Source organism: Lithobates pipiens, unplaced genomic scaffold, assembly GCF_037356315.1.
Source record: "Lithobates pipiens isolate NorthernLeopardFrog02 unplaced genomic scaffold, aLitPip1_a1.2 Scaffold_10, whole genome shotgun sequence".
Classification (NCBI taxonomy): Eukaryota; Metazoa; Chordata; class Amphibia; order Anura; family Ranidae; genus Lithobates; species Lithobates pipiens.
The window spans coordinates 21,833,685-21,860,620 of NW_027507686.1; the positions used below are offsets into that span (position 1 = coordinate 21,833,685).

A 26,936-nucleotide genomic window follows, 5' to 3' on the forward strand; every position below is an offset into this window, starting at 1 on the left:
GCAATACATTTTTATCAAACACAGATAAAGTTTCGGCCGGTCCTTCTCTTTATTGCACATATTGAACTCCATCTGGCTTGGCACCTGCGCCCACAGAGGGCAGGCTGTGGGCTTTGGAGTCACTCGGAAGCAGAGACTCCTCCTTGTGTCCATTGGAGTTTTGTAATGAGAAAAGCTAGTAAAAAAAAAAAAAACGGCATCACAACTGAACAAGCCAATCAAAACCGCTCAGCCATTGGCAACCATTTTGATTGAAAAAGATTGGCCCGCCATCTATGAGAACGCCAAGCCCAGCTACTGAGAAGAGCATAATCCTGGCCCTGGCACACACTACTCACGGAAATGAGAAAAGTAACATGAGATTTATTATTATGGAGATAAGCGGCTCGCCTTCGGCTCTAGCCGGCCGGCTCGTCCTGGTGAGAGAAGGAATTCACTTCGCAGTAACTGAAGCCAATGGCGGAGTTGTGCTGGAAGTCGCCAACGTTGTGCTTGCTCTGCCTCGGGGTGTCATGTAAGAGCGTCTTCAGTTGTCTGTTCTCATTGGACGCCGACTCCCAGATGACTTCAAGTTCACCTTCCACTTGTCTGGAAGAAGAAAAGACGTTCAATTGTTTCACAGAGATAAAAAAAAAAAAGAAAAAAAGAAGGAGTCTGAAATTACAATCGGCTCCTTCCGCTTTGGTTTATTTTTAGCCTTTTGAGAAGAAGGTTATTTTAGAAAAACATTTTTTATTTTTTTTTTATCTGCCAAGGGCTGAGTGGCTGCCACGATAGATGTGTGCGTGAATTCTCTCCCCGGCACAAAACGTTCGATACTTTTAAAGCTGAACTTCGGGCATAAAAATATCATTGACATATATTCCTTAATATACACATAGGATATAAATCCACTATGTGTGCACCAAATGCCGTTGCAAAGTCAGATATTACCTTGTAAAAGTAGCCGTGACATCATCACTGTGCTGTACATAGCCTGAGCAGAAAGCGTAGCTGTGGGAGGGGCCAAATAGGCCCCACCCACTGCAGGCCCCTATAGGAGGGGGTGGGGACAAGACCAAGAACTCTGTCTATATGTGCCCCTCTCTGCATACATATATTGATTTATTTCCCAGCAATACAGTGTTGGCACCTAGGCTCCCAACAGCCTGCCTGCACACTGTGTGTTGGGAATAGGGCTCTTGGGAAATGTAGTTCTGGGGGCATGCCCATGTGAAAAGAAAGTGAGCTACCCCTGCAAGATTTGGCTTGGTGATGTCACAGGGGAGTATTACCCACTTGCTGACCGCCCCATAGCAGTTTTGCCGCTACTGGGCAGCAGCTGTGCACCAGATCACGTGTGTGTGTGTGTGTGTATGTGTGTATATATATGTACACACACACACACACACACATATATATATACATATAGAGATATATGTATATAATACACACACACACACACACACACACACACACACACACACACACACACACATATATATATATATATATATATATAGAGATATATGTATATAATACATACATACACATACACACACGTTATTTGGCTTCTCTAGTTATAGGGAGTGTGTGTGCGTGTGCCACTTATGCTGTGAATATTCAAGCCAATTTGCGGGTGCCGGGCACTCAATGTCCTCAGGCACCCGCCGATCGTCAGTAAAGAACACAGAACAGCTATCTGCCTATGTAAACAAGGCAGGTCGCCGTTCTGACATGGATTCTGTGTTCCTGCAAAGCAGGGGCTAGAATCCATTTCTTCCCCTAGAAAAAAAAACAGCAGACTGTGTACACCAAAACACTGGCTAGGCACACATTTAACCCTTTGATTGCTCTAGATGTTTAACCTCTTCCCAGCCAGTGTCATTAGTACAGTGACAAAGTATATTTTTTAGCACTGATCACTGTTTTAGTGTCACTGGTCCCCAAAAAGTGTCAGTTAGTGTCCGATTGACCACCGCAATATCAAATTCATGGTATAAATCACTGATTGACGCCATTACTAGTAAATAAATAAAAAATTCCAGTATATATACCAAAGTTTGTAGAAGCTATAACATTTGCGTAAACGCTTATTGGGATGTTTTTTTTACCAAAAATATGTAGCAGAGTACACATTGGCCTAAATTTATATTTATAGCTTTTTTAAAAATTTTTATTGGATATGTTTTGTAGCAAAGTAAAAAATATATACTGCATTTATTGGCGTATAACACTTTTTCACCCTGAAAATCGGGTGCAAATAGGGTGTGCATGTTATACGCCAATACTTAAATTTTAGCTGCCTCGGAGGGGACAGGTAGGCGGTTGGAACGAGCCCCATCAGATTACATACTGTGAGATTCTCCTGTTTACTTGGCGGCCTCTGTAATAGGAAGTTCCGTCTCCTGGGCCGCCACTGGACCACTGTTCTGTCTATCATAGGAGATTCTCACTGTATGTATTCTGTTGGCGTTTGTCCCCCCCCGTCCCCTCTATCCTGCAGATGGGCATTGATCAGGCTGCACTGGTGGTGTGGCTGCTGCATTGATGGCAATGGCGAGGCTGCTGCATGGATGGCAATGGCGAGGCTGCTGCATGGATGGCAATGGCGAGGCTGCTGCATGGATGGCAATGGCGAGGCTGCTGCATGGATGGCAATGGCGAGGCTGCTGCATTGATGGCAATGGCGAGGCTGCTGCATTGATGGCAATGGCGAGGCTGCTGCATTGATGGCAATGGCGAGGCTGCTGCATTGATGGCAATGGCGAGGCTCCTGCACTGATGGCAATGGCGAGGCTGCTGCACTGATGGCAATGGCGAGGCTGCTGCACTGATGGCAATGGCGAGGCTGCTGCACTGATGGCAATGGCGAGGCTGCTGCACTGATGGCAATGCCGAGGCTGCTGCACTGATGGCAATGCCGAGGCTGCTGCATTGATGGTAATGCTGAGGCTGCTGCACTGATGGCAATGCCGAGGCTGCTGCATTGATGGCAATGCTGAGGCTGCTGCACTAATGGCAATGCCGAGGCTGCTGCATGGATGGCAATGCCGAGGTTGCTGCATTGATGGCAATGGCGAGGCTGCTGCATTGATGGCACTGGTGAGGCTGCTGCATTGATGGCACTGGTGAGGCTGCTGCATTGATGGCACTGGTGAGGCTGCATTGATGTGGACTGATGAGGCTGCTGCATTAATGGCACTTGTGAGGCTGCAGATGGGTACTGACCCTCATTTTGCTTCAAAGTATCTTACTTAAAAAAAATTTTTTTTCCCTGAAACCTCCCCCTTATAATAGTTATTATAGTTATACGCCGATAAATACGGTATATATATTTTTTCCAAAACTTTCAAAAGCAAGGTGGAGAAGACACAGGAGCCGCTACCCCAATGCCCCCGCAGCCTGATGTCTGCCGATACCCTGATCCACGCCGCCCTTTGATGTCCGCCCCTGCCCGATGCCCGCTGCCTAAGATGGAGTTATTGGACCGGTAATTGGGGGAAGAATTTAATATTACTCTAACACATGCATTGTTCATGGTTTTTAGTGTGAACAAGCCCAGGCAGCAGATATTACCAGCCCGCCGATGTTTAAATTATACAGATATTAAAGGAAATGTAAAACAATGGGGTCACTAAGCTTTAACTGTAAGAATAACAAGGAGGATGATTCTCTTTCATCGCTGCAGGTACCCGGTCTATGAGCATCTCATCTGGCTTGCAAATGAGCCGGTCCCCGACCTGACAACTTGAGATTGGCTGCTGGAGCCGGGGAGACGATGCGGAGTTTGCCTCTGCCTGCGTCCTTGGTGATGGATTTCTCTTATCTCCGTCCATAACACTTAATTCCTCAGGTCCTCTGCAGGCTCTCACAGATAATAGCCATAATGTTCCTAATCTCGTTCTAGAAAGATGGGGGAAAAGTACGCGACTCGCAGCTAATATACAGCAATAAATGTTCTCGAAGGCTTTCCATATAATTGGCCAGCAAATGGCTATAAAAAAAATAATAATAATCTGATTAGGACTTTTCAACAACAAACAGATTTGCGCTCATCTCTCTCTGTATCCTCATTACTGATGAGGATGTTTACTATCTATACACCGATCTTCTGTAATACCTGACCAACTGGCTGTGGACCATCACACCTAATATATGGCCAAAAGTACTGTATGTGGACCCAACCCCCCCCGGCCATCCAACATAACTATTTATCCCCCCTCTTTTCTTCCTGACCGGGCCATTTTTTGCGATACCGCACTGCGTCGATTTAACTGACAATTTGTGCGGTTGTTGTGACGCTGTACCCAAATAAATGCCCCCTTTTTTTTTTAGAGCTTTCTTTTGCTGGTATTTGATCACCGCTACGGTTTTTATTTTTGGCGCTAAAAACAAAAAAAGAGCAACAATTTTGAAAAAAAAAAAAAAAAAAACTATATTTTTTACTTTCTGCTATAAAACATACCCAATAAAAAAAAATCTATTTTTTTTTCATATAATCAGACCAATATGTATTCTGCTACATATTTTTGGTAAAAAAAATCCCAATAAGCGTATATTGATTGGTTTGCGCAAAAGTTACAGCTTCTACAAACAATGGGATATTTTTTTATTTTAACTAGTAATGGAGGAGATCGGCGACTGATAGCGGGACTGCGATATTGCGGCGGACAACTTGGACACCTAAATGGACACTTTTGAGCGACCAGTGACATTATTACAGTGATCAGTAAGGCTGGGGAAAAAAAATCGATTTAAATCTTGAATTGAGTTGAGAGGTCAAATCAATTCAAAATTTCAGCAAATTTCAGACAACGCGCCAGTCCTGAGGCGCTGCGGGCAGGAATTTTTAGGCGAGGCCTCGGCTTCGGCCTAGTCCAGAGCGGTGTCCATGAAAAAAAAAATGGAAAAAAAACTTGAATCGAATTTTAAAAATAGCTGATTTTTTTTTTTTTCTTTTAGAAAATAGCCCAGCTCTAGTGATGAGTGCTAAAAAAAATATTCACTGTCACTGTACTAATGTGACCCATTTTCAGCAGAGAGCAGTCTGAAGTCCTGCTCTCTGCTGACGTCACCAAGATCAGTCCAGGCACCACGTCATCCCGACAATAAAGTCTGGATCCACCAGGTGCCTGGACTGAGAGCCTGAGACGGCTGCTCCCCGCTCCCTCCACAGCTCTGCGCTCCAGTGAGCGCGTGGGGGGTGGGAGGTAGGTCAGAGCGGAGAGATGCTGACTGACAGGCAGCAGCTCTCTGTTCAGAGAGCTGAGAGAACGTTGCCATCGGCAACGTGCTCAATCACTCTGTTCTCAGTGCAGAGGCGGCGGGGACAGATGCAGCATCAAACCAATTCTGCATCCACCTAGGTAAGTATAATTATGGGGGGAAAAAAATTCCCATACTTCTCTTTTAAAGTGTAACTAAAGGCAAACCTTTTTTTTTTTAGTTATGGATAGAGTGGAGAAGGATTAGAAGCCCCGTCAGTTTTTATTGCTGTCTGTCCCGGGTTATTGCTGTCCCGGGTTAAAGCGGTTGTATACTCGCACAAATCTAAATTTAAAAAAAGAAAACCTGTAAAGCAAAAGGCAAAACGAGCTAGTATGCACCGCATACTAGTTCATTATGAAATACTTACCTTAGAACTAGGCGTTGGCAGCTGATCCCGGTCACCGCCAAGGAAGCTCACATTTTCTCTTGACGTGTCTTCCGGGTTCGTGGCTCCGGCGCGGTGAGTGGCCGGAGCCGTGATGTCGTCACTCCCATGCATGTGCAAGGAAGACTTCTTTCCGGCAGCGTCTGCCGGACCTTCACGGCGCATGCGCCGCTGACGTCAGCGGCTGCATGCAAAGCGAATATCTCCTAAACTGTACAGATTTAGGAGATATTAATTTTACCTACAGGTAAGCCTTATTATAAGATTACCTGTAGGTAAAAATATATATAAAAAAAAAAAGGGTATACAACCACTTTAAAGTGATTGTAAGCCTTTGTTTTTTTTATTTAATTTAAAATAACAAACATATCATACTTACCTCCACTGTGCAGCTTGTTTTGCAAAGAGTGGCCCCGAACCTGTTCTTCTGGGGTCCCGGTTCCTCCTCGCATCAAATAACCCCCTAGGAGAAGCGCTCTCCCGGGGGGGGTTACCTTGCGGGCGTGCTCCTGAGACCAGCATTCGGCGTCCATAGACACAAATTCCGGACTCGGCCCCCCCCCCCCCCCCCGTCGCCGGTGTCATTGGATTTGATTGACAGCAGTGTGAGCCAATGGCTGCGCTGCTATCAATCTATCCAATCAAGAGCTGAGAACCCCGTGCAGGGACAGCGTGTCTCCACCGAGGGAAATACGGGGCTCAGATAAGTAAAATGAGGGGGGGGGGGGGCGCTGTCACTGCCAGTAGTTTTTTCACCTTAATGCATATCCTATAACAATGATGGCGAACCTTGGCACTCCAGATGTTTTGGAACTACATTTCCCATGATACTTATGCACTCTGCAGTGTAGTTGAGCATCATGGGAAATGTAGTTCCAAAACATCTGGAGTGCCAAGGTTCGCCATCACTGTCCTATAAGGATTAAGGTGAAAAAAAACACAAGGGTTTACAACAACTTTAAGGAGATTCACCTATCCTGTTTACCATTATCACTGAAAGTAAAATTAAAAGAAAATCCCAAATTTTTGGTTGTCCTTAGAAAAGCAATAGAGGGGAAATCTTCCAATGGGGACACTAGTTCTGATGATCTGGGGGGTCCCCAAGGAATTCCCTTAAAGCGGTAGTAAACCCGCACATTTTTTTTTTAAACCTGCAAAGCAAAAGGCATAATGAGCTAGTATGCACCGCATACTAGCTCATTATGAAATACTTACCTTAGAACGAGGCCCCGACATCTGGCCCGATCCACGCCGAGGGAGCTGACATGCTCCCTCGGCGTTTCTTCCGGGTATCGCGGCTCCGGCGCTGTGAGTGGGCGGAGCCGCGATATCGTCTCTCCCGCGCATGCGCGCGGGAGATTTCAGTCCGGCCGGTCGGCCGCTGCCGGATTTTCATGGCAAGAACCCCCTTGTGCGCATGCGCCGCTGCAGTCAGCGGCGCATACCGAGGGGAATATCTCCTAAACCGTACAGGTTTAGGAGATATTTTTTTTACCTACAGGTAAGCCTTATTATAGGCTTTCCTGTAGGTAAAAGTTAAAAATTTGGGTATACAACCACTTTAATTTGCAGGGATTTCTTCTCACTTCCTGTTTGTCTATGGGACAGGAAGTGAAGGGGAATCTCTGTATTGGGACACATATGCCAAAAACAAAAAAACAAAAAAAATTAGGAGGGGTTATAACCCTCCCTTGCTCTATCCAAAATGAAAAAAAAGTTTTGCCTATAGTTCTACTTTAATATGGAAGGCAAATCTTTTGTTCCTGAATTCCTACCTCCACCCACCTGTTGCAGGAATTACCAATGGGCTCCCTGTTAGTTACATTGTTTATTGGGGAGGCATTGGGCAGAAGAAACCTGTGTATTGGGGCAAAGCATATTCAGAACCCCCCCCCCCCAGGGGAGATCTCTGTTACAGCTACTGGGGGGGATGTAAGAAACCAGTGGGTGATTCACCAGACCCGACATGTAACAGAAATGGCAGTTTTAGTAGGAACTACCCTTTACACAGATGAACTACCCTCATCACAGATGAACACGCACGACTAATGGTCAAACAAAGCCTGCATTTCGCCAACAACAGCGGCGAGGGCTGTAAGGTTTTGCCGCCGTGCAACTTTTACCAGACGCACCTTTCCGCTGATGTCTAATGACAAGAAGAAAGCCTGTCCTTAATTCTACTGGCAGGAGGATCCTTCTCTCCGTTTCCACCTCTATCAGCCTTACCATCAATGAGCCAATTATCTGCTCCCGAGACCAAATGAAGTCACTTCCCCTTCTGTGGCTTTATAAGTGATATTGACAAAGTAAGATGTACACACAGCCTCCGTGCAGCGGGGTGTATAGAGCAGTATCATCACAAGAAAAGGACCACACAATCAGGGAATGGGAAGACACAGGCTCTGCAGTCAGTAGTTGATGATCATCTTCAAGGAGCTGGGAGGGGGGGAGAGAAGGAGACCTCCATTTTCCGTGTGAATAGAGGCACAGCTTGTAAAGCCCCACCACCCCCTGGCAGATGGGACTGGGATGAAAGGGACGGTGCCCCCCAGCAGTGCATCTGCATCCCCCCCCCTCCACCTCTCTCTCTCTCTCTTCGACGGCATCTAATTGCTTGGCTGTGTCTTGCCTTTGACTTACCTCTTCTGCTGCAAGACTTCATCGAACGCATCCTGCCTGTCTTGTAGGAGCCACTGGAGGTGCTTCATCTCCCGCTGGTAGCGGGCCGCCTTCCCAGCAAAATCTTCCCCCTGTTCCTTCAGCGTGTGAGTGATTCCTCGCACTGTACTGGCTGCTTTATTCTTGTACACCTGTAAGCAGGGAAGAGTGACATGGGTAAACGCCTGACAGATCTCAGGATGACTGCAGAAACGCACAGATGTTCGCTCAAATCTACCTGCCAGCTGCTGCTTGAGCATGTCTCGCTGACACCTTAAAAGTCAGGTATGTCTATCAAATCTTTTTTACAACCCCCTAATTCAGCTTCCATCCTCCTCACCCTCTCCCCCCATTCTTCCCCTATTGCAGGAGTGCCCTGTAGCTGTCAAGGGACTGCAATCCCCAGTATGTCCTGTTAGGGCAATGCTGGAATTTGTAGTTATTTAATTATTAGATGGCTACAGGTTGCAGTTCTAAGGCTACTGTTGCTTTTTTGGGACTTGTAGTCCCCCCCCCCCACAATAAAAACAGGAAGTTTCAGCTGACAGCAGATGTTCCTGGCTAGCCATGCATGTATGGAAAGCTGCAATAACTGTTTAGGTATGCTGGGACTAGTAGTGCTGAATATCATACATTTTGTTTCACAGCATTCTTTGTCAATCACCCTAATATGCTAAGACTTGTAGTCCCACGCTGGCTAAAGATGCTGGGACTTGCGGCTCCTTTTCAAAATCGCAAGCACAGGGGTTTATGAGCCTGTTTTACAGCAATCACTTATATCTGGTAGGGAATGATGTGACTTGTAGTTCTTGAGAGCTATAGGCTACAGACCCCCTATCTACAGCCTGTCAGCTGTAATGCCTCTGCAGGCTTATGAAATTAGAAGACCTGGAAGTCTGATGCACATACAATAGATTTGCCCTCATAGGCGCCAAGTTGTAATAGAAATAATAGAAATAATAATAATAGATAGATAATAATAATAATAGAAATAACTGATAGCCTTATTATATGCCCAATTCATATATTCCAGCCCAGTGTTTATTGATAACAATAGATTTGCCCGCATAGGCTCCAAGTTGTAATAGAAATAATAATAATAGATAATAATAATAATAATAATAATAGAAATAACTGATAGCCTTATTATATGCCCAATTCATATATTCCAGCCCAGTGTTTATTGATAACAATAGATTTGCCCGTATAGGCGCCAAGTTGTAATAGAAATGACTGATAGCCTTATTATATGTCCAATTTATGTATTCCAGCCCAGTGTTTATTGATACAGGAGACAATTTACTACCAGTGAATTGAGCAAATACAGGCCGATCAGATCTTTAGGTCGCTGGTTTACTATGACAAGTTTTTTTTATTGATGAACGCAACAAAGGCGCACTAAAAGCGCCAACTCTATTGCTCAGATAGGAGCCGACTAATGCATACACGTTTGTAAAGGATGCACCTAAGCAGGTCTGTACGCGTCTGTAGTGCAAACATAAATATAGACCCCAATGTGATCAGTAGTAACAGCCTGCCATTGCAGATATAGAGCTATATATATAAATCACTGCAGAGTTAACAGGTAAAGCCCCCATACACGCTATTAGATTTTCTGCAGATTTTCGTCTTTGGATTTACCAAAACCATATAATATGAGGTCGAACCTTAATGCCGCGTACATACGATCGGACTTTATGGTAGAAAAGGTCAGACGGAATCATTCCATTGGATAGTACGATCATGTGTTTGCTTCATCTGACTTTTTTTCTTAAAAAAATCAGACGGACCTAGAAATAGAACATGTTTCAAATCTGTCCGACGGGCTCAATTCCTTTCGGGAAAAACGTTCGTCTGTATGCTGACCAAATACGACGCAAGGGCAGCTATTGGCTACTGGCTATTGAACTTCCTTTTCTAGTCCCGTCGTACATCATCACGTTCAAAACGAATGGACTTTCAAACAGACTTTAGTCCGTTCGTGTGTGGGCAAGTCTGTTCGCTCGGAAGTGCGTTGTAGCTCCGTCGAAAGCCCGTCTGACCTTTTCTGCCGGAAAGTCCGGTCGTGTGTACGCGGCATAAGAGTTTCAATTTGTATGCAATCAGGCAGGCCCTTGCACTACAAGGTTTTGGTAAATCTGAAGACAACAATCTGCAGAAAATCGAATAGTGTGTATGGGGTCTTACTGTGTGTAGTCTAAAGCAAACCTCCTGCCATGTTAGGGCCATATAACCGCACCTCTACCATAAATGAGCCATAATGGTAGACTGCCAACCTGTGGGCCAAAATACAAACCACTGGTAAACATTCATTTTTTAAATATTCCTTTTTTCTTTATTTTTTGTAACAAAGATATATGACAGAATGAGCCCAAAGCCTGCAACGCAGTGTTGAAACTGTCTTACAACTGGCATTATAACTAATCATCTATTTAATTATAGAGCATTGATGCCCCCGATTACATGGTGTGTAGTGTTACCCCTACAGCTCCCAATTTATGGGTTGCTATACAGGTTATTAATTTTACTGTAGGCAAAATAAATAAATAAAAAGATACAGGAAGACTATACATACATCGCTTTCATGAGGACTCTTAATCACATTTGATGGGGGGGGGAAGGGGGCTGTCTATAGACAGCTGTTGCTGGCTGTAATGTCATGCTGGGCATCAGTGGGCACCCTGCTGCCTTTTGACCAGTTGGCCCTGCCCCACAGTGGCAGATTACCATATGGACAAACTCCGGTGGCTGCCCAGGGCCCAGACCTCCTGTGGGGATCCATGGCTGCCACAAAATAATATCCTGTGCCAGCCAGAGCCAGATCACCCAGAAGACCTAGGGGACTGCAGCTGTACAGTGGGCTTGACCTGAGGATTACCACATCAGTGATTCAGGCAGACACCCGGGCCCAGTTCTGTAGAGCCCATGTCTGACTGCCACAGTCTGCACCAAAAAATAAAATTATATTCTGCATGCAACTGCACCAGTCAGAACTGTATCTATCACAGGACTCTGGGCCCTGCAGGTGTCCAGGGGGCTTGACCAATGGAGGGTTACCGTATCAGCGATTCAAGCAGTCACCCAGGCCCACTTCTGTAGGGCCTGTGCCTAACTGCCACTGTCTGTACCAAAAAAAAAGTATATTCCGCATGCAACTGCAACTGCCCCAGTCAGAGCCCCATCTCTAACAGGACCTAGAGCCCTAAAGGTGTCCAAGGGGCTTCACCGATTGAGGATTACCATATTAGTGATTGAGGCAGCCACCTGGGCCCAATTCTGTAGGACCGGTGTCTAAACCGACACAGTCTGCACCCAAAAGTAAAAAAAATTCTGCATGCAACTGCAACACTCAGAGCCGTATCAGCCACAAAACCTAGGGCCCTGTTGGTGTCCAGGAGGCCCAGGTCCAGGATGAGGAGTATACTAAGCATTTTCCCTATCACACAAGTTACCCACCAGGAATGGTAACCGCTGGTACAATGTGCATGGGGGTGTAGCACAAAATAACCAATCAAACTGAGCAGCAACTGCATGTTTGTGTCACTTGTTCTTAGATGCCTTTTATATCATATAGGGGTCCTCAATGGCCACTTTGGCTTTTGAAAGCAATGGCGTGAGTCATGGTTGTCTTTGACGGGACCCACGGCTAATGTGTAGTTTTTCCTTGTCAGATTGCCATATTATGGAGTGACCTGTAAAAACTGTGGTCATTTGGAAGCATATGGGAACCCAATCAAAGCCCCTTTGCCAGAATATAGTCTAATGCCTGCAACCATGCATGTTAGCAGTGGTAGAACCCCCGTAGACTGCTGGCAGACCAGGAATAGCAATAGCTCTATAATCAATGTCAAGCTTTTGGCTCAAGGTCATAAAGCTAAACGGTTACTTAAGGAATAAGGATGTGAATGTGTACATTAATTATGAGACATAATGAATTGTCTAATCCATATAAAAAAAAGAAAAGAAAAAAGAAGAATGAAGAGCAGGCTCCTGAATAATTCAACCCATCAAAAAACCCCTACACCTATCTGCTTTTAAGTTGGCTGGAGTACATATCTAGCTTTTATTAACCACTGCATCGTTTAAGGTTTACCCATAGCGGAGATAATAGGAAGACGGTAGATCTAGCGGGCTGCAATCCAGAAGAGAGACAGTACTTTCTCAGGAGCCCAACCAGCAATAGTCATGCCTGCTTAACCCGTCTGATGCCACGGGGGATTGGTGGCATAATGCAAGGCAAGATGGTGACCCCCCCCCCCATCTGTGAAAGTGTTACAGTCCATGGGAGATGGTCTTGGACAGAACATCCTTCTCATTGATAAAAAAAAATATAAAAAAACTGGTTTCTAAGGCAACGTTGCATCGCCTCATCCGATGTGCTGCACCCCTTGGCCTCACTAATTGAATTGAACATTACTAAAAGGTTTTCTATGATGTATTAAGCAATTTAGAGTTGAAGAGAGCTCATCGACGGCGAAAATGATCCACCCATGTTTAAGGGCCAAAAACACTCTAATGGAGAACTGGAATGTTGTTTAAAAATAAAAACAGTAAAGGGGAAGTGAACAACTTAAAGTGTATCTAGCACAAAAATATAATATATTGCAACTGAATGGTCCTCAGATGTAGTTAATGCATTAGGTTTTCACTTTTTTTTTTTTTTTGGACCTGGTGATCCAACCAGGAACACACTTCCTGTTCTAGGGTGACAACATCCACAATACTGCATCTATGGAGGATGAGTATAAAAACAGAGTCGCAGTGGAACATTTAGTAAAACATACTATCCATATGCATATACATATAGTATTGATAAATACACTTGCAAATGCTTTGATAAAATCCTCATTCGACAGTATATTTTAACAAGGAGGGTGAGTATCCAATCCAACACAGTCTTGTGAGGTAAAGGGAGGCAGGTGCAGGATTAAGATGGTGCAAAGATAGAAGCTTTAGCCCTTGTACACACGGTCGGACATTCCGACGGAAAATGTCCGATCGGACCGTGTTGTCGGATAATCCGACCGTGTGTGGGCTCCATCGGACTGTTTCCGTTGGAATATCCGACCAACAAAGTTTTAGAGCTGGGCTATGAAATTTTCCGACAACATGATCAGATTGGACTTTGTCCGATTGTGTGTAGAGAATTCCGATCGGACAAAGTGCCAGGCATGCTCAGATCAAATTCCTAGAACAAAGCTATTGGCTACTAGCCTGAACGTAGTCCCATCGTAACAAAATAGCGCCACCACATTCTGATTTTTCCGACAACTTTGTCCAACCGTGTGTATGCAACAGTTTCGGACAAAATCCAACGGATTTGGTTGCGAGAATGTCCGACCGTATGTACAAGGGCTTACACATTAGGATTCTCAAGTCACAGGATATTCCAGTTACTCCAAGTCCCATATAATACCAACACCGCATGTGACCATCACCAAAGGAAGGATGTCTGCTTACCAGATGGATCTGACCTGCAAGAGGTCAACAACGCCAATGGCTGTTTTACCCTGCCAGGGCCTTTGGGCTGCTCGGTACACCGAACTCCTGTATAAACTCTTTCCTGTGCCCCTCATTTTCATAGGCTCAAGGAGGTCTCACTCGGAAAAAAAAATGCTCCACATAGTGTATCATCCAACAACATTTTATTCATAATTAAATTGCTTAAAAAGGAGAGAACATCTCCCTTGCATATGAAAATATATAACGGCTGGTACAGATAGCTTAAAAATGCCCATGCTTCTGGGACTTCTTATGTTGTAATGACTTCAGCACGTCGTCCGCCCGACTAGTTTCGTCACAGATTGACGTCGTCCAGGGGCATGAATGGAGGAGCAGTGTTATCACCAAGGTCACTCTTGATTTGGACTATAGACCCCCCCCCCCCCCAATGTTATAGAGTTTATGGAGGTTATGAGGAGGAAGGTGTTCACAGATGAAACCTGAATAGCGCTGCTAACATTCCTTGAGAAATCACTGCAGAAAGCAGACGTTAGGCGCTCACTGAATTTTTGGCAGGATCTTCAGGTATTGTTTTTGGAACCATTGAACAAACTACTTTTACTGATATATGTATTTATAAGTATTCTTTTTAAACTTTTTATTGACAAGATGTACAAAAAAAAAAAAGACCTGTTGGTACAATTTTTGGGGTGCTCAACATGAGCACAAATCACAAATGAAAATACACTTCAGTACACAATTACGTATCATATTTTACAGCTGTACATACAGATACATTTTTCACATTAAACGGATGACACCCAGTCACTTATCAGCTAAGTAATGGTAAGTCGGGCATCAGACAACACTCTATCATAGTGGTCATCAACCCTGTCCTCAGGGCCCACTAACAGGCCAGGTTTGCAAGATAACTGAAATACATCACAGCTGATATAATTTGCTGCTTGGTGATTGCAGTATTCTAGTCTGCATCTCCCCAAGGTAATACATAAAACCTGGCCTGTTAGTGGGCCCTGAGGACAGGGTTGATGACCACTGCTCTATCAGACATGGAGGTATGAGCACCTCCAGATCTATTCTACTGATATATTTATCAGACCAAAAGGGAACAAAAGAAAAAGTTTAAAAATGTACTCGGTTTTGTGGAAGGTGAACTCATTCTACACACATTGGACATATTGCAGTTATTATATTTTGAGTTTCCTTAAAACTCAACTCTGGTAGGACAGAAGCCGGGCCTAAAGTCCCACTAAGAACACCACTGGTGTAAAATTAAAAAGTTTATCTCGGTATTTTTGCACGGCTTTGTTGCAGCAACCCACACAATCCAAAAACATAACGGTAAGTAAAAAAAGACACATTTAAAATCACAGTGCACCTTACCAGCATAGCTCCATCCCCACGATCCACCACGTATTTGTACACCTGAATGGGCAAAGTGACAGTTTCCCTGGAATCGACTTTCACCTTGACTGGCCCCTATGGTGCGGTCCTGTGGCAAGGACCAGGTTTTTGCGAAGCCAACATAGGCCCGCATAGGGCAGGCAGTGTTGCCACAGAGATGCTTACACCTCATGATCCGGACTACTCCATTCTTCTAGTTGTTGGATTATAGGGGTCTAGATACAAGGTGGGCAGACCGGCCCTTTCAGTCCCCATGTCCAGCCTCAGCATGCCCAGTGAGGTGAAGATATCTTCTTGGGGATTGTGTACAGGAGCTGCTTTTATCCTATAACAAGTCAATGGGAATTTAAAGTCTCCTTGATGACACCTAAAAGGAGGTCAAATAAGTGTCAGCAGGTCAACTGCAGGTAAAATATACCTGTTAAAAGAATGCCTGGATGTAGATGGCTAGGAAAAATATATTCAAATATACCGCGTTTCCCCCGAAAATAAGACCGGTCTTAGGACGCGTACACACGGGCGGACTGTTCGCCCAACTTAGTCCGCTGAACAGTGTTTCAGCGGACAATCCGCTCGTGTGTGGGCTTCAGCGGACTGTTTCAGCGGACAATCTGACGAACAAAGTCTTACGGAATTTCCGTAAGACAGTCCGTCCAAACTTGATTTTGTCCGTCCAAACTTGGTTTCAGCGGACAGTCCGCTCGTGTGTAGGCAAGTTGGACGGACTAAGTATGGCGCATGCTCAGAAAGGATTTACACGGCCGAAGGTTGCATTGCAGTGTATAGGACGTCGTTTTTCTAGTCCCGTCGTACGTGCTGTACACGTCATCACGCACGCTTTCAGCGGACTGTCTGCTCATCGTGTGTGGTCAAGTCCGTTCATGCTAATTTTGAACGGACTGTTTGTCGGATTGTCTGACGAACTTAGTTGGGCAAACAGTCCGCCCGTGTGTACGCGGCCTTATATTAATTTTGACTACAAAAAAGACCCTAGGGCTTATTTTCGGGGGATGTCTTATTATAATCAGTATTTTGACATCATTTTAATCATCCAAAAAACATCTTGGTTAAAGTACTTTTTAAGATTATGTAGTCTGTTTTGTGGGAGGATTATACTGGGGTAGGGTGCAGTGTGTCTCCCTTTGTGGCTGTTTTATGAGAAGTACCTTTTTACAGCAGCCATCGGCGATCATGTGACCTGCCTGAGCTCTTCTTCTCCGAGATTCCCGCTGACGTCAGCCCGCTCCGAGCACTGCAGAGGGAGGGGCCGCAGATGTCAGCCGGGAGGAGAGAAGACCTCCAGCGGGTCAGTGGCGGCTGTGGATGGGGTATTTTGCATGATCGTTGCGGGGGGGGGGGGGGCACACTGCACCTTATGCCAGTGTGTACGTTTTACAAGGTGGATAAATTTTTTTTTTTTTATGAACTTTACCAGGGCTTATTTTCGGGGTAGGACTTATATTGCAGCCCCCCCCCCCCCGATAATCACACTAGGTCTTATTTTCGGGGTAGGGCTTATTTTCGGGGAAACACGGTATAAAAGCAGTAAATATGTTTTTACATGTCGCATTGACCTCTCTAGCTGCATGCACTAATGGATAACTTATTCCTAATTTTACAGGATACAGTAAAATCTTGGATTGCGAGCAGATTTAGTTCCGGAAGCATGCTTGTATTTCAAAGCACTTTTCAAAGCAAATTTCTCATTAAGAAATAATGGAAACTCAGATGATTCGTTCCACAACCATTTATTCATAAGTCCTTCAGTTTATAGTCCTTATAAAAAGATTATAGCGATGTGACCAGATTGTGTAACCATAAAATATCCATCCACAAATGGAAGCCTCCACAAGGGGGTTAGAAGCAAAATCCAGGAGGAGCTCCAGAGAAGAGAGGCGCCTCTAAAGCTGGCCATACACCTATAGATTATCTGCAGATTTTCTATGGTTAGAAGGAAAAAGTGGGAGATTCCTCCATCCACAGTTTAGTGAACATGGAGAAATCTGTTGCACTTTTTCCATCTAACCATAGAAAATCTGCAGATAATCTATAGGTGTATGGCCAGCTTAAGTGTAGCAATCTGGTTACATTTAATGTAACCACTTCAGCCCCGGAAGATTTGGCTGCTGAATGACCCGGCAATTTTTTGCGATTCGGCACTGCGCTGCTTTAATTGACAATTGCGCGGTCGTGCGACGTTGCACCCAAACAAAATTGATGTCCTTTTTTGCCCACAAATAGAGCTTTCTTTTGGTGATATTTGATCGCCTCAGCGGTTTTTATAATTTGTGCTATAAACAAAAAAAGAGCGACAATTTAGAAAAAAAAAAACAATATTTATTTTGCTATAATAAATTTTCCCCATTTTTTTTTTTTTTTTAAAAACCAAATTTTTTCTCAGTTTAGGCCGATATGTATTCTTCTACATATTTTTGTAAAAAAAAAAAAAAAAAAAAAAAAAAATCACAATAAGCGTAAGCCTCTGTTGGAGGCTTCATACCACGTTCGGAGTTGCAGTGCGTCAGACTGACACATAGCATCTCTGATCGCCGCGTGGCGGCTCTGTTATCCTGATCATGTCATATGACGTCCGATCAGGATAACACAACCACTTTGTTGCCGTCGTCATTTTGCTATACGGCGGGCGACAAGTGGTTAAGGTAATGCAGGTATAAAATGGGCAGCGCAGTGGTCTAGACTGGCCACAGATGGTGCAAATTCCTTTCCTGCAACCACGATTGCAGGAAAGAAATTCGCACGATTCCCCCAGCAACACAGGCAGTGCTGACAGGGGAATCCCCCCTGCTGAGGCATTGTATTCTCCCGGTAGGGGGGGGGGGCGGGGGAAGCAGTGATTATTGCTAGGGGCTATAATAGCCACTAGCGATAATTGCAAGTAAATCCCCCGGGCTGGCTGTACCTAACCTGGGACATTCAGCCTGCCCATACACGGTTCGATTCAAAACTTTAATGGCCAGCATTAGTAATTGGCACATTTGCCTTACAACAATAGATTGCTTGTCTGGAACCCCAGCGAGGGCACCACCTGCATGAAGGGTTTTCTTCAGGTGCTTAGGTTTTCTTTCAACACTCCAAAGACATGCTGGTAAGTTAAAGTGGTACTAAAGTCTTTTTTACTTGTACCTACAGGTAAGCCTATAATAAGACTTACCCCTTGTACACACGGTCGGAGATTTCCACAACCAAATCCGTCGGATTTTGCCCGTCGGATTTTGCCCGTCGGATTGTGTCCAAAACTGTTGCATACACTCGGTCGGACTAAGTTGTTGAAAAATCCGATCGTTCAGAACGCGATGACGTAATTTTGTTACGATGGGACTACATTCAGGCTAGTAGCCAATAGCTTTGATTTAGGAATTTGATCTGAGCATGCGTGGCACTTGGTCCGATCAAAATTCTCTACACATGATCGGAGTATGTCCGATCGAACCAGTTGGTCGGGAAATATTTCCAACATGTTGGAAAATTGGGTCCGACGGATATTCCGACGGAATCAGTCCGATGCATACCACACACAGTCGGATTATCCGATGACACGGTCCGATAGGACACATTCCATCGGATTCTCCGACTGTGTGTACAAGGGCTGAGGCCTCTTTCACATGGCTGATCCGTTCAGGTCCACCTGTCAGTTTTTTAGGGGGACCTGAACGGATGCTCCATAGAGGTCTATGGAGCGTCAGATGTCAGCGGTGACACGTTCCGTTGACATCTGATTCGCTCCAAACCGAAAAGTGTGACGGAGGAAAAACCTACCTTTCCATCCGTCATCGGATCGGGTGATGACGGACACTGCGGTCCGTCGTCATCCGATCTCCCATAGGGGAGAGCGGCGCTCTGACAGGTCCGTCCCTGCGCAGTGTGCAGAGACAGACCTATCCTCTACCTGCTCAGCGGGGATCAACGGAGCCATCCCCGCTGAGCAAGCGGATATCCACGGGGCGGATCATTACTGATCCGCCCCGTGTGAAAGAACCCTTACCTGTAGGTACAGTGAATATCTCCTAAACTTGCACTGCTTATGAGGTATTCACACTGCATGCAGCGGTGACGTCACTGGCACATGCACTCTGAAGGGACAGCCGCGCTGTCCCTTTGGAGCTCCTTGCTGCGGCCTAGACTCCCGCCATCGCGGCTCGGCCAAGCAGACGGCCGGAGCAACCCGGAAGGAAAACTGGGTGAAGACTGAAGCCCTGTCGGTGGAGACAGTGTACCTCTGGAGGTCTTCATTCTAAGGTAAGTATTTCATAATGTGCTAGTATACGATACATGCTAGCACATTATGCCATTGTCTTGCAGGGTTTAAAAATAAAGTGGAGTTTACTACCGCTTTGTCTCCAGTCTAAATTGGCCCTAGTATGTGTGTATGCATGTAAACTAAGGACTTTTGATTATAAGCTCCTTGAAGACCACTGATATGGGGGGAGAGGGTACAAGTCAATTCGTTTATCAAGTTCTTTGGGGCAGGGCCTGGTGGAAACAGTTACTGCTGTAGAACAGTCAATACTAGATAAATTAGTAAACTAAAAGAGTACATTTATGCTACTGTAGTATGTAGTATGTATTCTAGCACAGAAGGCTCAATGAAAACTACCTTCATAATCCACAAACATCAATTATTAACCACTTGCTTACTGGGCACTTAAACCCCCCTCAGTCCCAGACCAATTTTCAGCTTTCAGCGCTGATGCACTTTGAGTGACAATTACGCGGTCATACAACACTGTACCCAAATGAAATTTTTATCATTTTTTTCCCACAAATAGAGCTTTCTTTTGGTGGTATTTAGTTACAGCTCGGAGTTTTATTTTTTGCTAAACAAACAAAAAAAGATGCAAAAAAAAAAAAAAAAAAAATCATGTTTTAATAGTTTGTTATAAAATTTTGCAAACGGGTCATTTTTCTCCTTCATTGAAGTGCGCTGATTAGGCGGCACTGATAGGCTGCATTGGTGGGCACTGATGGGCTGCATTGGTGGGCACTGATGGGCTGCATTGGTGGGCACTGATAGGCTGCACTGGTGGGCACTGATAGGCATAGTTAAGGCGGCACTAATAGGCACACATAAGGCGGCACCGATGGGCACAGATAAGGCGGCACTGATGGGCAAAGATGGGCACAGATAAGATGGCACGGATGGGTGGCACGGATAAGTGGCACGGATGGGTGGCACGGATGGGCACTGATAGGTACCACAGATAGATGGGACTGATGGGCACTGATAGGTGGCACTGATAGGTGGCTCTGATAGGTGGCACTGCTGGGCACTGATGGGCGGCACTGCTGGGCACTGATGGGCGGCACTGCTGGGCACTGATGGGCGGCACTGGGGTGCAGCACCTTTGAGGCAGATTTTGGGTGGCACTGTGGGTGGCACTGCTGGGTGGCACTGTGGGTGGCACTGTGGGCACTGCTGGGTGGCACTGTGGGCACTGCTGGGTGGCACTGTGGGCACTATGGGCACTGCTGGGTGGCACTGACAGGGGGGCACTTACTTTATTTCAGGATGGCACTGCGGGTGACAGGTGGGCACTGGCAGGGGGCAGGTGTCCGTTTAAATTGCTGGCCGTGATCGGGACTGATGTCCCGAACACGGCCGCCGGCGATCGGCTTTTTTTTTTTCTCCTCGCGCTGTCAGCGCGAGGAGGAATACTAGCCGATTACCGGCTCCGTTTTATCACATGATCAGCTGTCATTGGCTGACAGCTGATCACGTGATAAGGGGTCGGGATCGACCCCTTACACGGATCGGTGATCAGGCGAGTCTCACGGACTCGCCGATCACAGAGCGCGCCGCGCGCGCCCCTCAGGGGGCGCGCAGGCCGCTCGTAACCGGGACCACGTCAATAGACGTAGTCCCGGAAATGTGGGTCCGCGCTGTTGCCGTCATTTTGCAATAGCGCGGATCCCAAGTGGTTAAAGAGCGTAACCTCTGGCCTTGTATTTATGTCTCACAAAGCTCAGTGTCTGGGGACCGGAGGCCAGGAAAGGTCAAAGTGTTTATGTGCCGTGTTCCGAATTAAACGGAATGCCAATGACTTGCACTCAGGGGCGGACTGACCATTGGGCTACTCGGGCACTGCCCGAGGGCCCCATGCCACTAGGGGGCCCCATCAGGGTTGCCAGCCTCAGTAAAACCAGGGACAGTATGTAAAAAATCTGTGTTTTTTTACATCTGTCTTTGAAATGTCCCTTACCGACATCCTTTTGGTCTAAAAATCCTGAGATTATAGCTGCCCCACCTCTCCAGTACCTTCTCAGCCAATAGAAACATGTCTGTGTGATTGTATACTGTGTGTATGTGTGTTTGTGTATACTGTGTGGCCCCATAATCTCTGATTGCCTGGGGGCCCCATAATCTCCTATTGCCCGGGGGGCCCCATGAGTTGACAGTCCGCCCCTGCTTGCACTCTTTAGTATTAAAGAGGGAAGCATCAAATGGCATCAAATGCTCAAAGGGATACATTTTAACAAGGTATAGAATGGCTGGGGGGCCCCATTACTGCCTTCCACAGGGGTCCTAATAGGGCCAAATGGTCACAAGCAATGCTTGAAATGGGACTTTCTCTAAACAAAAACCCCTCGAAGTAAATGTCTTTTGTATTTGCAGTGAATATATATTGTGCATTGAAGTATCGTGTTTATCATAAAGTAATTTTTGAGCTACGCTTCTCGTTATAGATGCTTGCTGCCCATTACATATACAGAACTAGAGAGAGACTCCCCCTACTGAGGATTTGTATTTCAATCAAATTGCTCTGCTGCCATTACCAAAGAGAAGAAAGGGCGCTGCTCACCAACCCAGTGCATTAGTATGTAGATGAATGTGGCCTCAGCCAGTGTCGCTCCAGCCGTGCCCCGGAGAGGCAGAACCGCGGTTTGTCTATGTAAACAAGGCAGACCGCCGTTCTGTCAGTAAGGAAGGCATGGATCCTGTGGACAAGGATCACTGTCTTCCACTAGTAAAAACACCCCCCCCCCCCCTTCCACTACACTAAAACATTGGCTAAGCACATATTTAACCCTTCGATCGCCCCTGATGTTTAACCCCTTCCCAGCCAGCATCATTAGTACAGTGACAGTGCATATTTTTAGCACTCATCACTTAGGCCTCATGCACACTGGACGTTTTTTGACATTTTTACAGCAGCTGTTTTTGGCTGTAGACGGTTTTTTTTTTTTTCTACAGTCATTAAACTCTCCGTCATGTTATCCAATGTGCCCATGCACACATAGGCTGTTATCAGCAGTTTTGAGCAGTAACAGCCCTTCCACACCGAGCTGCCCATAGCGTCGGCGTTAAAACGCCGCTATTTTTAGCGGCCTTTACCGCCAGGTGTTGATGCGCATTTTGTCTGCTTGCGGGGGCCGAGGTAGGGTTAATACCGCCCGCAATAGCGGCGTTTTGCCGGCGGTACAGCCGCGCTGCTCCCCCCGTTGATTTCAATGGGGAGCAGCGATGGAGGAGCGGTAAACACACTGCTCCAAAGAAGCCGCTGGCAGGACTTTTCCCGACGCCCTGCCAGCGCACCGCTCCGGTGTGAAAGCCCTTGGGCAGCTGTTTGAGGGCGGATTGCAGGCGCTATTTTTAACGCTATAGCGCCTGCAGAACCCCCTCGTTGTGGAAGGGGTCTGAAAAAAACCCCCCCAAAATTAGTGGGTTTTGAGAGACGTTATTCAGCTGTAAAAACGCTCTAACGCTGATAAACGCTCAAAAACGCCACTCACCGGCGTTTTTTTTTTTTAAAACGTTTTTAATCCATTGAAGAAAAAAAAAAAAAGGTCTTCAAAAAAATAGCAGAAAGTAAAACATATTGTTTTTTCTTTCAAAATTTACAGATTTTTTTGTTTACAGGGCAAAACAATAAATCGCTGATCTCCGTCATTACTAAATAAATAAGTAAAAATACCCCATAGTTTGTAGACGCTATAACTTTTGCGCAAACCAATAAATTATAAAAGCTTATTGGGATTAATTTTTTTTTTTTTTTTTTTTTTACTAAAACTGATGAAGAAATTCGATTTTTTTTTACTGGATATGTTTTATAACAGAAAGTAAAAAATATTGTGTTTTTTCCTTTCAAATAGCAGAAAGTAAAAAATATTGTTTTTTTCTTTCAAAAAGAAGTATAAAATATTGTCTTTTCTTTCAAAATTGACAGTTTTTTTTTGTTTACAGGGCAAAAAAATAAAAATCGCTGATCTCCGCCATTACTAGTAAAAAAAAAAAAAAAAATGTAAAATAAATAAATAAGTAAAAAATCCCATAGTTTGTAGACTTTATAACTTTTGCTCAAACCAATAAATTATAAAAGCTTATTGGTATTTTTTTTTTTTTAACAAAACTGATGAAATTAGATTTTTTTTTTTTTTTTTTACTGGATAAGTTTTATAACAAAGTAAAAAAATATATATAAATATTGTTTTTTTTTTCTTTCAAATAGCAGAAAGTAAAAAAATATAGTTTTTTCTTTCAAATAGCAGAAAGTAAAAAATATTGTTTTTTCTTTCAAATAGCAGAAAGTAAAAAATAGTTTTTTTTCTTTCAAAATTTACAGTTTTTTTGTTTACAGGGCAAAGCAATAAATCGCTAATCTCCATCATTACTAGTAAAAAAATTAATAAATAAGTAAAAATATCCCATAGTTTGTAGACGCTATAAGTTTTGCGCAAACCAATAAACGATAAAAGCTTATTGGGATTTTTTTTTTTTTTACCAAAACTGATGAAGAAATTTTATTTTATTTTTTTACTGGATATGTTTTATAACAGAGAGTAAAAAATATTGTTTTTTCTTTCAAATAGCAGAAAGTAAAAAATATTGTCTTTACTTTCAAAATTTACAGTTATTTTTTGTTTACAGGGCAAAACAATAAAATCGCTGATCTCCGCCATTACTAGTAAAATGCAAACTAAATAAAAAATAGTTTGTAGATGCTATAACTTTTGCGCAAACCAATAAATTATAAAAGCTTATTGGGATTTTTTTTTTTTTTTTTTTTTACTAAAACTGACGAAGAAATTCGATTTTTTTTTTTTACTGGATATGTTTTATAACAGAAAGAAAAAAATATTGTTTTTTTTCCTTTCAAATAGCAGAAAGAAAAAAATATTGTTTTTTCTTTCAAATAGAAGTAAAAAATATTGTCTTTTCTTTCAAAATTGACAGTTTTTTTTGTTTACAGGGCAAAAAAATAAAAAATAAAAATCGCTGATCTCCGCCATTACTAGTAAAAAAAAAAAAAAAAAAAAAAAATGTAAAATACATAAATAAGTAAAAATATCCCATAGTTTGTTTAGACTTTATAACTTTTGCGCAAACCAATAAATTATAAAAGCTAATTGGGATTTTTTTTTTTTTAACAAAAATCTGCTATTATATATATATTATAACAATATTTTTTACTTTCTGTTATAAAACATATCCAGTAAAAAAAAAAAAAAAAAATTAATTTCTATATCAGTTTTAGGTCAATATGTATTCTGCTAATACATATTGACCTAAAACTGATGAAGAAATTAGATTTTTTTTTTTTTTTTTTTACTGGATATGTTTTATAACAGAAAGTAAAAATATTGTTTTTTTTTTTGCTTTCAAATAGCAGAAAGTAAAAAAATATTGTTTTTTCTTTCAAATAGCAGAAAGTAAAAAAAATTGTTTTTTTTTTTTACATTTTTTTGTTTACAGGGCAAAAAAAAAAAAAAAACAACAAAAAATTAAACAAAAAAAACCCTACAGAGGTGATCAAATACCACCAAAAGAAAGGACAAAAAATGTTATTTGTGTACAGAGTACGACCGCGCAAGTGTCAGTTAAAGTAGCGCAGTGCCGTATGGCAAAAAATGGCCTGGTCATGGGGGGGGGGGGGTAAATCTTTTGAAGGTCAAATGGTTAATTTATTTGTGTCTTTTATATCTGCTTTCATATTTAAAATATAACTGAAAATAAAGAAAAATAGATATATTCCAGGATTAAAATAAATTAAAAATTAATAATATAGATTTTTTTTTTACTTTATACACAACCCCGCTTTACACTGGTATGACTCTCGCTTGCCCCCAACGCCTCGGTGCACTCAGACGTGATAAGGCGACACAGAAGGCGAAAAGAAAAAGTGTTAATTGCGGGCTGAGCTGGAATCATTGCGGCGATTTTCCTTGGCTTATTTGCAGGACGTGCGCTCTCACACCCTCAGATGAGCCGTTCCCCGAGCCGATAGCAACTTTAATTAACCGACATGGATACCGTTCAATGATACCCGGCGCCGTTAATGCCAGTCTGTCATTGGGGCGCAGTGGCGAGAGTACAAATTATGCCGCTAATTTAGTCTCTCTTGAAGAACATTTGTCAGACAGCTAATGCACGCTTTCAATCTCCCGGCGTATTAATAATGGATGAATCACAATCAAATGTAATATTAGTGGAAATTAATATTAATGAATGTTTTTTTTTTTGGAAAGTGGTGCCCTTGACTGCTGGTTTAGGAGACGGGTCCTCCGGCAGTCAAAGAGCGCATCTGTCGTGTTTAATCGTCGAACAATTGACACCTCAATTAGAAGCGTACCTGAACTGTGTACTACATGGAACATTAAGAGCGGGATAAATATTTCAGAAAATACGAGCCTATTAGTACCCGAGCGCCTAATGACATCGCAAGACAACGTGCAAAAAAAGAAAGAAAGAAAGAAAAAAAAAACAAACAAACCATACAATATGGCTGAAACACTGGCTATTGACACACGCAGCAATTAGCTTAACCCCTTGGAGCCAACACCGCTGTTTCATCACATATGGCAACCCATCACATTTGGCTACCCACTGGACTGCGCATGCGCGACAACGCCATATGCGTCCCAACACTGTGGCGATCTGCGCTTGCGCAGAATTTTGTAGCCACACCCCTGAGTCCAGGTTGAAGCCCCACCAGCCAAGTGGACATAGAGTCAGATTGTAATTATGCAGAGCGAAGCGAGGCCGTGCCCGAAGCGTGGTGAGCCCCCAAGGGGCCCTGTGGCAAAGTGGTCTTACAACAGTGTTGGAACACATATGGTGGCGTCCTGCATGCGCACTCCAGCGGGTAGCAAAATGTGATGGGTAGCCGAATATGACAAGACACCTCCCAGCCTTTTAACCACTGGCCTACAGGGCAACTTACACCTCCTTCCTGCCCAGGCCATTTTTCAGCTTTCAGCGCCGTCACATTTTGAATGACAATTGCGCGGTCGTGCTACACTGTACCCAAACTACATTTTTTTTTATCATTTTCATCACACAAGTAGAGCTTTCTTTTGGTGGTATTTAATCACTGCTGTTTTTTTTTTTTTTTGTAAAAAATAAAAAGACCAAAAATGTTGAAAAAAAAATTTTTTTTACTTGGTTGTTTCAGTCAGTAAATTTCCTAATTAAGTAATTTTTCTCCTTCACTGATGTGCGTTGATGAGGCGGCACTGATAGGCTGAATTGGTGGGCATTGATAAGATGCCATTTATGGGCACTGATTAGGTGGCACTGATATGCCGCACTTATGGGCACTGATAGGTGGCACTGATGAGCACTGATAAGCGGCATTGATGGGCACTGGTAGGTGCTAATAGGTGTCACGGATAGGCAGTACTGATGGGCAATGATCGACAGCAGTGATGACCATTGATGGGCAGCACTGACTGGCATTGCTAATGGCCACTGATTGGCACTGATGCCACTGGTGGGCACTGATTGCTGCCACTGTTGGCACTATATTGTAATCAGGGCACT

At 43.9% G+C, this 26,936-nt stretch overlaps 3 protein-coding genes across 5 annotated transcripts in view; 2 read left to right on the forward strand and 1 right to left on the reverse strand.

Moving 5' to 3' along the window:
- Positions 1-343: 343 nt before the first annotated feature.
- The window catches only part of CEP89 (centrosomal protein 89), a 133,101-nt gene continuing 106,508 nt past the window's right edge, over positions 344-26,936 (reverse strand). For 2 of the 3 annotated variants that reach the window (XM_077452608.1, XM_077452617.1), the window contains 2 exons: positions 8,276-8,445; positions 344-588 (listed from right to left, as the gene is read on the reverse strand). In XM_077452608.1, coding sequence (XP_077308734.1) covers positions 399-588; positions 8,276-8,445 — 360 coding nt within the window. In that variant the 3' untranslated portion in view covers positions 344-398. Of the gene's footprint in view, positions 589-8,275; positions 8,446-14,722; positions 15,528-26,936 lie in introns of those variants that run through there. The other variant, XM_077452625.1, reaches the window with a different exon arrangement.
- Positions 8,438-26,936, forward strand: part of LOC143928040 (E3 ubiquitin-protein ligase RNF182-like) — a 32,636-nt gene continuing 14,137 nt past the window's right edge. Inside the window, exon 1 of the mRNA XM_077452637.1 lies at positions 8,438-8,578. The gene's annotated coding sequence lies outside the window, so the exon portion shown is untranslated. The remainder of the gene's footprint in view (positions 8,579-26,936) is intronic.
- Positions 8,452-26,936, forward strand: part of FAAP24 (FA core complex associated protein 24) — a 136,263-nt gene continuing 117,778 nt past the window's right edge. The window contains exon 1 of the mRNA XM_077452659.1: positions 8,452-8,578. The gene's annotated coding sequence lies outside the window, so the exon portion shown is untranslated. The remainder of the gene's footprint in view (positions 8,579-26,936) is intronic.